General features: G+C 38.1%; 1 protein-coding gene across 1 annotated transcript in view; it reads left to right on the forward strand.

Moving 5' to 3' along the window:
• SLC6A5 (solute carrier family 6 member 5) overlaps positions 1-13,390 on the forward strand; it is a 54,037-nt gene extending 40,647 nt beyond the window's left edge. Inside the window, exons 14-15 of the mRNA XM_069955660.1 lie at positions 11,147-11,314; positions 12,877-13,390. Coding sequence (XP_069811761.1) covers positions 11,147-11,314; positions 12,877-13,032 — 324 coding nt within the window. The 3' untranslated portion in view covers positions 13,033-13,390. The remainder of the gene's footprint in view (positions 1-11,146; positions 11,315-12,876) is intronic.
• Positions 13,391-13,689: the final 299 nt, after the last annotated feature.

Consider the following 13,689-nt stretch of genomic DNA (forward strand, 5'->3'; position numbering starts at 1 on the left):
CATACAGTACACATAGGGTATATACACAGCACTCATACAGTATACATAGGTTATATACACAGCAATCATACAATACACATAGGGTATATACACAGCACTCATACAGTACATATAGCGTATATACACAGCACTCATACAGTACACATAGGGTATATACACAGCAATCATACAGTGCACATAGGGTATATACACAGTACTCATACAGTACATATAGGGTATATACACAGCAATCATACAGTAGACATAGGTTATATACACAGCAATCATACAATACACATAGGGTATATACACAGCACTCATACAGTACATATAGGGTATATACACAGCACTCATACAGTACATATAGGGTATATACACAGCACTCATACAGTACACATAGGGTATATACACAGCAATCATACAGTACACATAGGGTATATACACAGCACTCATACAGTACACGTAGGGTATATACACAGCAATCATACAGTACACATAGGGTATATACACAGCACTCATACAGTACACATAGGGTATATACACAGCAATCATACAGTACATATAGCGTATATACACAGCAATCATACAGTACATATAGCGTATATACACAGCAATCATACAGTACGTATAGGGTATTTACACAGCACTCATACAGTACATATAGCGTATATACACAGCACTCATACAGTACACATAGGGTATATACACAGCAATCATACAGTGCACATAGGGTATATACACAGTACTCATACAGTACATATAGGGTATATACACAGCAATCATACAGTGCACATAGGGTATATACACTGCAATCATACAGTACACATAGGGTATATACACAGCACTCATACAGTACAAATAGGGTATATACACAGCACTCATACAGTACACATAGGGTATATACACAGCAATCATACAGTACACATAGGTTATATACACAGCACTCATACAGTACATATAGGGTATATACACAGCACTCATACAGTACATATAGGGTATATACACAGCACTCATACAGTACACATAGGGTATATACACAGCACTCATACAGTACACATAGGGTATATACACAGTACTCATACAGTACACATAGGCTATATACACAGCAATCATACAGTAGACATAGGGTATATACACAGCACTCATACAGTACACATAGGGTATATACACAGCACTCATACAGTACACATAGGGTATATACACAGCACTCATACAGTACACATAGGGTATATACACAGCACTCATACAGTACATATAGGGTATATACACAGCACTCATACAGTACACATAGGGTATATACACAGCAATCATACAGTACACATAGGTTATATACACAGCACTCATACAGTACATATAGGGTATATACACAGCACTCATACAGTACATATAGGGTATATACACAGCACTCATACAGTACATATAGGGTATATACACAGCACTCATACAGTACATATAGGGTATATACACAGCACTCATACAGTACACATAGGGTATATACACAGCACTCATACAGTACACATAGGGTATATACACAGTACTCATACAGTACACATAGGCTATATACACAGCAATCATACAGTAGACATAGGGTATATACACAGCACTCATACAGTACATATAGGGTATATACACAGCACTCATACAGTACACATAGGGTATATACACAGCAATCATACAGTACACATAGGTTATATACACAGTACTCATACAGTACATATAGGGTATATAAACAGCACTCATACAGTACACGTAGGGTATATACACAGAACTCATACAGTACACATAGGGTATATACACAGCACTCATACAGTACACAGAGGGTATATACACAGCAATCATACAGTACAAACAGCATATACATACAGCATTTATACTGTACAGATATGATTACACAAATGATCTAGGATAGCAGGATATGGATAATAGTATAATAGGATATGAATTATCAGCCATAAAACATGACATATGTATTACATATGTGTCAGTATAGCAGGATATGGATTACCAGCTGTATTACATATGTGTCAGTATAGCAGCATATGGATTACCAGCTGTATTACATATGTATCAGTATAGCAGGATATGGATTACCAGCTGTATTACATATGTGTCAGTATAGCAGGATATGGATTACCAGCTGTATTACATATGTGTCAGTATAGCAGGATATGGATTACCAGCTGTATTACATATGTGTCAGTATAGCAGGATATGGATCACCAGCTGTATTACATATGTGTCAGTATAGCAGGATATGGATTACCAACTGATGGAAAGAGTTGGACTTTTTCCTCTTTGTTTTCTGCTATTTATTGACTATTGTGAAGTTAGATGCAATATATAAGGATTCACCTGGGCAACAGCTGGAAGTGCAATGTGTTATTAACCTTCAAACCTCAAGATGGCGCCCAAGTCCCTTGTCACTTTTCCATTTATGCCCAAGCAGAAATTGTTACCATTGTTAGGGTACATTCACACTTACCGAATCCGCAGCTGATTTTCTGCTGCGGATCCGCAGCAGATCCGCGGCAGAATAACTGAACACAGCATCAAATCTGCACCATCAAATCTGCTGCGGATCCTGTAGGTGCGTTCCCACGTTTAACTGAATACACTGGGCAATGGGAGGCCACTAGGCAGGGCAGTGACTGGCAGAGAAGAGAGGAAGACAAAGAATCAGGGAGAGGATGAAGAGAACTGGAGGGACACAAACATGTTAGATCAGGTCAAGAGAAGGATTGTGCAGTTAAATGATAAGGGTATGTAGTCACATTTTTGATAGATAGAAAGATAGATAGATAGATAGATAGATAGATAGGAGATAGATAGATAGATAGATAGATAGATAGATAGGAAATAGATAGATAGATAGATAGGAGATAGGAGATGGATAGATAGATAGATAGATAGATAGATAGATAGATAGATAGATAGGAGATAGATAGATAGGAGATAGATAGATAGATAGATAGATAGATAGATAGATAGATAGATAGATAGATAGGAGATAGATAGGAGATAGATAGATAGATAGGAGATAGATAGATAGGAGATAGATAGATAGGAAATAGATAGGAGATAGATAGATAGATAGGAGATAGATAGATAGATAGATAGGAAATAGATAGGAGATAGATAGATAGGAGATAGATAGATAGATAGGAAATAGATAGGAGATAGATAGATAGGAGATAGATAGATAGATAGATAGGGGATAGATAGATAGATAGATAGATAGATAGGGGATAGATAGATAGATAGATAGGAGATAGATAGATAGGAAATAGATAGGAGATAGATAGATAGATAGATAGATAGATAGATAGATAGATAGATAGGGGATAGATAGATAGATAGATAGATAGATAGATAGATAGATAGATAGGAGATAGATAGGAGATAGATAGGAGATAGATAGATAGATAGATAGATAGATAGATAGATAGATAGATAGATAGGAGATAGATAGATAGGAGATAGATAGGAGATAGATAGATAGATAGATAGATAGATAGGAGATAGATAGATAGGAGATAGATAGATAGATAGATAGATAGATAGATAGATAGATAGATAGATAAGATAGATGATAGATAAGATAGGAGATATATAGATAGATAGATAGATAGGAGATAGATAAATAGATAGATAGATAGATAGATAGATAGGAGATAGATAGATAGATAGATAGATATATAGATAGGAGATAGATAGATAGATAGATAGGAGATAGATAGATAGGAGATAGATAGATAGATAAATAGATAGATAGATAGGAGATAGATAGGAGATAGATAGATAGATAGATAGATAGATAGATAGATAGATAGGAGATAGATAGATAGATAGATAGATAGGAGATAGATAGATAGATAGATAGATAGGAGATAGATAGATAGATAGATAGATAGGAGATAGATAGATAGATAGGAGATAGATAGATAGATAGATAGATAGGAGATAGATAGATAGATAGATAGATAGGAGATAGATAGATAGATAGATAGATACAAAAAGGATCGCCCACAGCACTCCAGATAAGTTGAAAATTCAAAAAAAGTGTTTTATTCCATGATGGTGCAGCACAGCAAACAAGTCAAAAGTGCGACGTTTCGACGACCTACCGTCGTCTTTTTCAAGCATGCTAGTCATGCTTGAAAAAGACGACGGTAGGTCGTCGAAACGTCGCACTTTTGACTTGTTTGCTGTGCTGCACCATCATGGAATAAAACACTTTTTTTGAATTTTCAACTTATCTGGAGTGCTGTGGGCGATCCTTTTTGTATATATTTTGGAAGTCTTGGTCAAGACCACCTGCTGGCACCCTCCTACAACAAGTTGTGCTGCTCTAGCTATACCTATACTAGATAGATAGATAGATAGATAGATAGATAGATAGATAGATAGGAGATAGATAGATAGGAAATAGATAGATAGATAGGAGATAGGAGATGGATAGATAGATAGATAGGAGATAGATAGATAGGACATAGATAGATAGATAGATAGATAGATAGATAGATAGATAGATAGATAGATAGGAGATAGGAGATAGATAGATAGATAGATAGATAGGAGATAGATAGATAGGAAATAGATAGATAGATAGATAGATAGATAGATAGATAGATAGATAGGAGATAGATAGGAGATAGATAGATAGATAGATAGATAGATAGATAGGAGATAGATAGATAGATAGATAGATAGATAGGAGATAGATAGATAGGAGATAGGAGATAGATAGATAGATAGATAGATAGATAGATAGATAGATAGATAGATAGGAGATAGATAGATAGATAGATAGGAGATAGGTAGATAGATAGATAGATAGATAGGAGATAGATAGATAGGAGATAGATAGATAGATAGATAGATAGATAGATAGGAGATAGATAGATAGATAGATAGATAGATAGATAGGAGATAGATAGATAGATAGGAGATGGATAGATAGATAGATAGATAGATAGATAGATAGGAGATGGATAGATAGATAGATAGGAGATAGATAGATAGATAGATAGATAGGAGATAGAGAGATAGATAGAGAGATAGATAGATAGATAGATAGATAGGAGATAGATAGATAGGAGATAGATAGGAGATAGATAGATAGATAGATAGGAGATAGATAGATAGATAGATAGGAGATAGATAGATAGATAGATAGATAGATAGATAGATAGATAGATAGGAGATAGATAGATAGATAGGAGATAGATAGGAGATAGATAGATAGGAGATAGATAGATAGATAGATAGGAGATAGATAGATAGATAGATAGATAGATAGATAGATAGGAGATAGATAGATAGATAGGAGATAGATAGGAGATAGATAGATAGATAGATAGATAGATAGATAGATAGGAGATAGATAGATAGGAGATAGATAGGAGATAGATAGATAGATAGATAGATAGATAGGAGATAGATAGATAGATAGATAGGAGATGGATAGATAGATAGATAGATAGATAGATAGATAGATAGATAGATAGATAGGAGATGGATAGATAGATAGATAGATAGATAGATAGGAGATAGATAGATAGATAGATAGATAGATAGATAGGAGATAGATAGATAGGAGATAGATAGGAGATAGATAGATAGATAGATAGATAGGAGATAGATAGATACGATATAACCAACATCACACTTTTCCTGCAGTTGTTTGACATGGTTGCAGTTCCCAATTTCAGACACTGGGTGGCAGCAGAGAACAGATAAAGCTGAAGCCTAATTTGACAGCCTCCCTGTATTTGTGGCTCCTGCAGCCCCATCATGTATACAATATCCATGGAGACGCAGACCTTCTGTGCATCATCTGATATTTCACATATTTGCAGTGTTCCTCGTTTACTTAACTAATGAAGAGTTTCTAATCCAATTGTGAGCGCAGCCAGTGAAGATGGAGAGGAAGGTGAAGGGTTAAGGGTTTCCTGGCTGTGCTGAGGAGTGCCTATAGGGAGAATAGTATTATTATTATAACACCTCTATGTATTCTACAGTCAGCTTTTATTGGTAACAATTAGTGAGTTCTATTACATGGAATCTAATTACTCTGTTATATCTATTATGTATTACTTCCATCTTATTTAAAGGAAAATCCTGCTGAAATGTAAAAATGTATTTTTTTCTGTAATGTAAACATCTAATTATTGTACCGTGTCACCGGGTCATCATAGCCAGGCTCCTTATCCTCCATCATATGAGCGGAGACCACTGCAGCTTCCTGTGGTGTCTGTCATTGAAATATGCAAATAAAATATACATATACGCATACAGCATATATACAGTACATATGTTACACATAGAGCACATATACAGCACCCATATATTACACATACAGCATATATACAGCACCGATATATTACACATATAGCATATATACAGCACCCATATATTACACATACAGCATATTTACAGTACATATATATTACACATACAGCATATATACAGCATATATATTACACATACAGTATATATACAGTACACATATATTACACATACAGCATATATACAGCACATATATTACACATACAGCATATATACAGTGCCCATATATTACACATATAGCATATATACAGCACCCATATATTACACATACAGCATATTTACAGTACATATATATTACACATACAGCATATATACAGCATATATATCACACATACAGCATATATACAGTGCCCATATATTACACATATAGCACATACACAGTACCCATATATTACACATACAGCATATAAACAGTACATATATATTACACATACAGCATACATACAGTACATATACAGTACATATATATTACACATACAGCATATATACAGCACCCATATATTACACATATAGCACAAACACAGTACCCATATATTACACATACAGCATATATACAGTGCCAATATATTACACATACAGCACATACACAGCACCCATATATTACACATACAGCATATATACAGTACCCATATATTACACATACAGCATATATACAGTACCCATATATTACACATACAGCATATATACAGCACCCATATATTACACATATAGCATATATACAGTACATATACAGTACCCATATATTACACATACAGCATATATACAGTACCCATATATTACACATACAGCATATATACAGCACATATACAGTACACATATATTATACATACAGCACATACACAGTACCCATATATTACACATACAGCATATATACAGTACAGTACATATACAGTACACATATATTACACATACAGCACATATACAGTACACATATATTACACATACAGCACATACACAGCACCCATATATTACACATACAGTACATATATATTACACATACAGTACATATACAGCACATATATATTTTACATACAGCATATATACAATACACATATATTACACATACAGAATATATACAGTATACATATAAACATATATAGTACACATATATTACACATACAGCACATATACAGTACACATATATTACACATACAGCATATATACAGTACACATATATTACACATACAGTACATATACAGCACATATACAGTACACATATATTACACATACAGCATATATACAGCACATATACAGTACACATATATTACACATACAGCATATATACAGCACATATACAGTACACATATATTACACATACAGTACATATACAGCACATATACAGTACACATATATTACACATACAGCATATATACAGCACATATACAGTACACATATATTACACATACAGTACATATACAGCACATGTACAGTACACATATATTACACATACAGCATATATACATTACATATTTTACACATGCAGCATATGTACAGTACACATATATTACACATACAGTACATATACAGTACATATATATTACACATACAGCATATATACAGTACACATATATTACACATACAGCACATATACAGTACATATATATTACATATACAGCACATATACAGTACACATATATTACACATACAGTACATATACAGTACACATATTTTACACATACAGCATATGTACAGTACACATATATTACACATACAGCATATATACAGCACATATATTACACATACAGCATATATACAGCACCCATATATTACACATACAGCATATATACAGTACACATATTTTACACATACAGCACATACAGCATATATACAGTACATATACAATACACATATATTACACATACAGCATATATACAGCACATATATTACACATACAGCATATATACAGAACACATATATTACACATACAGCATATATACAGTACCCATATTTTACACATACAGCATATATACAGTACACATATATTACACATACAGCATATATACAGTACACATATATTACACATACAGCATATATACAGTACATATACAGTACACATATATTACACAATGCGGTTCAGGGAAGAAAAATAGCGCTGCACCTCACACCTATGGCTGATACTAGTGCCGCTAGGCTAAATAAAAAACACATCAGAATTTTGTGTATGAATTGATCAAGCCATACTGCCCCATGTACCTCGTGCAGGTATCTGATACACATGGGTCCCTACACTAAGTCCACACCGTGCCAGTCAGTGGCCACCAACCCCGCAGGCGTGCAGTCAGGGCATGGGGGCCATGGGACGGCCCTGCGACCCCCATGCCACAGGACCAGACCCAAAAACACCAGAACCCGGCCAGCACCGCCGGCGGAGAAGGTCGCCTCCAAACAGCACAAGTCTGGATGAGGTATTGCGCTCACCATAGCTGCTGCAGACAGAATGGGAAAAGACAGGAGGGATTAAAACCATGTGCACTCGGGGGGGCCCTTTAGGGTCTGGTCCTGTGACAACTGGGTTTCAGGGCTATTCCGTGGCCCCCCTTCCCTGCTTGCGCACGTTTTGCGGGGATTGTGGTCGCTGACCGGCACAGTGATGATGTTTGGTTAGAGACTCATGTGTATCAGAAGACCTGCACGTGGTACATGAGGCAATATGGTTTGGCCAAATTATATACTAACTTCTGATGTTGGTTTTAAATGTAGCTGAATAAGCTTTCGTGTCAGCCATGGGTGCGATGTGCAGCCATTTCTGTCTTTTTGGCTTGTACACATATATTACACATACAGCATATATACAGTACAGTACATATACAGTACACATATATTACACATACAGTATATATACAGTACACATATATTACACACACAGCATATATACAGTACACATATATTACACATACAGCACATACAGTACATATATATTACACATACAGCATATATACAGTACACATATATTACACATACAGCACATACAGTACATATATATTACACATACAGCATATATACAGTACACATATATTACACATACAGCATATATACAGTACACATATATTACACATACAGCATATGTACAGTACACATATATTACACATACAGCACATATACAGCCCATATTATTGGCAGTGGCTGTAGGGCAGTCTGTATATCCTGAGCTGCCCTTAGGCATCAGCCCATGGAGCCTCATTAGGAACCATAACAGAAAAAGGACTGGTTATAGATCCAGACCTGATACCTGATGTGGCTGATGGCAGACACTGTATATAGAGAGACACTGTGTATAGAGAAACGCTGTATATAAAGACATGCTGTATATAGAGAGACACTGTGTATAGAGAAACGCTGAGAAAGAGAAAGACATGCTGTATATAGAGAGATGTGCACAAGACGCTGTATATAGAGATGTGCACAAGACGCTGTATATAGAGAGATGCTGTATATAGAGATGTGCACAAGACGCTGTATATAGAGAGATGCTGTATATAGAGAGATGTGCACAAGACGCTGTTTATAGAGAGATGCTGTATATAGAGAGATGTGCACAAGACGCTGTATATAGAGAGATGTGCACAAGACGCTGTATATAGAGAGATGCTGTATATAGAGAGATGTGCACAAGACGCTGTATATAGAGAGATGTGCACAAGACGCTGTATATAGAGAGATGCTGTACATAGAGAGATGTGCACAAGACGCTGTATATAGAGAGATGCTGTACATAGAGAGATATGCACAAGTCGCTGTATATAGAGAGATGTGCACAAGACGCTGTATATAGAGAGATGTGCACAAGACGCTGTATATAGAGAGATGCTGTACATAGAGAGATGTGCACAAGACGCTGTATATAGAGAGATGCTGTATATAGAGAGATGCGCACAAGTCGCTGTATATAGAGAGATGTGCACAGGACGCTGTATATAGAGAGATGCTGTATATAGAGAGATGCGCACAAGTCGCTGTACATAGAGAGATGTGCACAAGACGCTGTATATAGAGAGATGCTGTATATAGAGAGATGCGCACAAGTCGCTGTATATAGAGAGATGTGCACAGGACGCTGTATATAAAGAAATGCTGTATATAGAGAGATATGCACAAGTCGCTGTATATAGAGAGATGTGCACAGCAGCAGCAGATCCGTCTCATTCAGGCCGCTCTCCTCCAGGCACTATAGTCACCTCCAGCTTGTAGTCTCAGCATTGCCAGGACCACCAGCCAAAATAACAGGGACTCTGGCAAGACGGGTTCCTGGCTGTACTAAGCATCACAGAGACTCTGCTATAGAAGAAACAGGCCCCCAGCAGCACTGAGTATTTAAGGAGGAGAATGTCCTGACCTTATGGGAGGTCATAGACTGGGGGTCACACAGTAAAAGGAACAGAGACCTCCCGGCAGCACAGAGTATTTCAGGAGAGGACTCTACTGATATTGTGAGTGGTCACAAGCTGAGACTAACCCAGCAGCTTAGAATAGTGCAGGGACTCTCAGCAGCACAGAGTATTTAAGGAGATGCTGATGCTGCAGGAGTGAGCTAAAGCACACAAAGGACAGGATTCTTAATAAGTACAAAGCAGAAGAACAATAGACGACCAGGACCAATAACAGAACAGCACCCCTAGTGGTCACTATATGACATGACCATCTGTGCGGCATCATTGCTCTAGGGCAGTGCTGTCAAAACTCCAGCTGTTGCACAACTACAACTCCCATCAAGCGTTAGCTCTGTCTGTCCAGGCATGATGGGTATTGTAGTTCTTCCACAGCTGGAGGTGCTTTCATAGTTACACATGCATCACTGACAACCCCTTTGTTTCTCTTGCAGTTCATCCTGTGCTTCAGCTTCTGGCAGTGGGAGCCAATGACTTACGGAACCTATCACTACCCAACGTGGTCCATGGTCCTGGGGTGGCTGATGCTGGCCTGCTCCGTCATCTGGATTCCAATCATGTTTGTCATCAAGATGCATCTGGCACCAGGCAGCTTTATAGAGGTAGCGGCTCCGAGCATCTCAATCATTAGCCGGCCTCGGCTTTTGCATACTAAACACTGATTATTTCTGCCCGCCGCAAAGTATAATAAGATTGTGGCGTTCAATGGGCGGCGGAACAGCTGGATTATAGAAAGATTACAATGCACTTTGTCATGGCCATGCACCTCGACGGGCACAGCCTCCCCGGCCCCGGCACGGCCTAATCCATTGCATTTACGACTCCTCACTTGGGAGGTCAAGGAGTCAAAATGGCAATATAACGGCGATTAAAAATAAGGACGCTAGAAGCTCAATTTATTTTAATAGCGAATAAACCAATAATTGTTCCGTTTATGACGCCAGGACTTTGTTTTCTTGTCATTTTATACCCCCCCTCCCCCACCTCAAACACGAAACACGAATACCCCCCCCCACTCCGAGCTCACATGCCGCTCGCGCGGAGAACGATCATTCGCAGATAATTAGAATCTCATTGCTAGCGCCGGTTTCTTATTTCACCGGTTTGTATAGACTTCAGGGGATTATCATAAACACAAATTCAATTACTCCGAAGTTCCCACCGTCTGGGCTCCTGGATTTAGTAAATGAGGGCGGAAGAAAAAGTGGATGGGAAGATTTGGTTAAGAATCGAAAATGACATCAAATAGGTTTTACTTGGGTTCTTCTGGGATAGACCATATGCACTCACAGGCTATGGTTGATGATACCATTGGGCCACCATGTTTTTTAGGCGTGGGAGTTTAGTTTAGACTACAACCCCTATAGTTTGTACTACTACCCCCTTAGAAGTAGACTGCACCATGGCACTATGGTACTAAGGAGGGGTTGGGAGAGCTGGAACCAACCAAGAGCAGGAAATCTTATTATCAAGCTATGGAGCTACAATGGACAGGTGTCCAAAGGTTCTTATGGAGATGATAGGAAGCTGATGTCCAGTTGAAGCCCTTTAAGTTATACCTATGCCATTGCTGTTGGGTCTTCCCATTGATAGCAACAGGAATTATTTAGTTGCCATTGCCAGAAGGTGCCATTTAATAGTATGACCAACAGCAATCTCTACTGTTCACATTTGGCTCGCTAAACTTCCATGGGTTGTGAATGGGGAAAGGGGAGATTATCTAGAAAACAATAGGGTTGGGCATGAAAACACAACAAGCCTAACCATTCTCAGTCCAAACATCATCCGTTGGGAGAGAGTTGGAAAGTCTCCACTGGCAGAGTCGGCCAACTTTTCACCAAAGTGAATGAAGCGATGGATTGTATTGGAGTGCACAAGGTAGTAAAATTGGAATGCACCCATCATATGACAGCTTGTAGAGTGGAAGCTACTCAACAAGAGTCTTTTTCTAGCCCTACCCTAAGCTTGGAGCAGTGGACAGCCAACTTTCATGAGATGGTCACCTGATGCCTATACTTCAGATTGAGCCTATGACCTTCGCTTCACCTAAGATAAGACCCCTCCAAAAGGTCCCTACATCATCTTCTTTGTCGAAGAGCCTTTTTTACTCTGATCTTTACTCTTCCTTGTATTGATTCATGTCTCTTTTGTTCTTTCCTTACAGAGACTGAAGCTGGTCTGTTCTCCACAGCCTGACTGGGGTCCGTTCCTGTCCAAGCACCGTGGAGAACGTTACAAGAACATGATTGACCCATTGGGCACCTCCTCACTTGGCCTGAAGCTTCCTCCCAAGGATATGGAGCTAGGAACACAATGCTAGTACATATGGTGTCTGTACCTTTCGTACAGGCTCCCCACCTTCCTCATCCCATCCATGTTCTTCTTCCTTAGCCAACAGTGCAGGTGGCCTCTTAGATAAACAGTAGGATCCCTTGTTGCATGCTGTAGCCAACACCTACACTGACCGCCTTGCACATCCGTCGCTTCTCTATAATGTCCATCACCTTTTGTTTGACTGCCAAATATCAGCAGTGCCTCTGATGATGATTGTCCAGCTGCAGTAAGTAATATTATTTCGTAGAGGAAAACAGAGTAGTTCTTCCTGTCATTATGTAAGAATTATATATAGAGAGTGTGAGCTATTTTATTGTTAAGCAAAAAACTTTTATTATTTATTATGTGGTCAATGGGTAAAACCCAAAAATGCATCATTCCTATGAGCCTATGGTTCTGGTCAGGCCATATCTCTGAGATGTCTATCAGTTTCAAGATCTGGGTCCAAGTGTTATGTAGCAGTGGTGAAGCAAAATCAACTGGACTCTTCTTGGAGCTTTTCCACCACTAAGAACAGGACAGAGAGGTCAATAGATGAAACTTCTAGGATGGTTGGTGTAGTTTATCCATGAGTAAGTGGAGCTACCCGACCCTTGAGTGGCTTGGACAAGTTGGCCAGGTGGTAGGATCTTCTCCAAGTAGG

Source organism: Dendropsophus ebraccatus, unplaced genomic scaffold (assembly GCF_027789765.1).
Source record: "Dendropsophus ebraccatus isolate aDenEbr1 unplaced genomic scaffold, aDenEbr1.pat pat_scaffold_1020_ctg1, whole genome shotgun sequence".
Taxonomy (NCBI): Eukaryota; Metazoa; Chordata; class Amphibia; order Anura; family Hylidae; genus Dendropsophus; species Dendropsophus ebraccatus.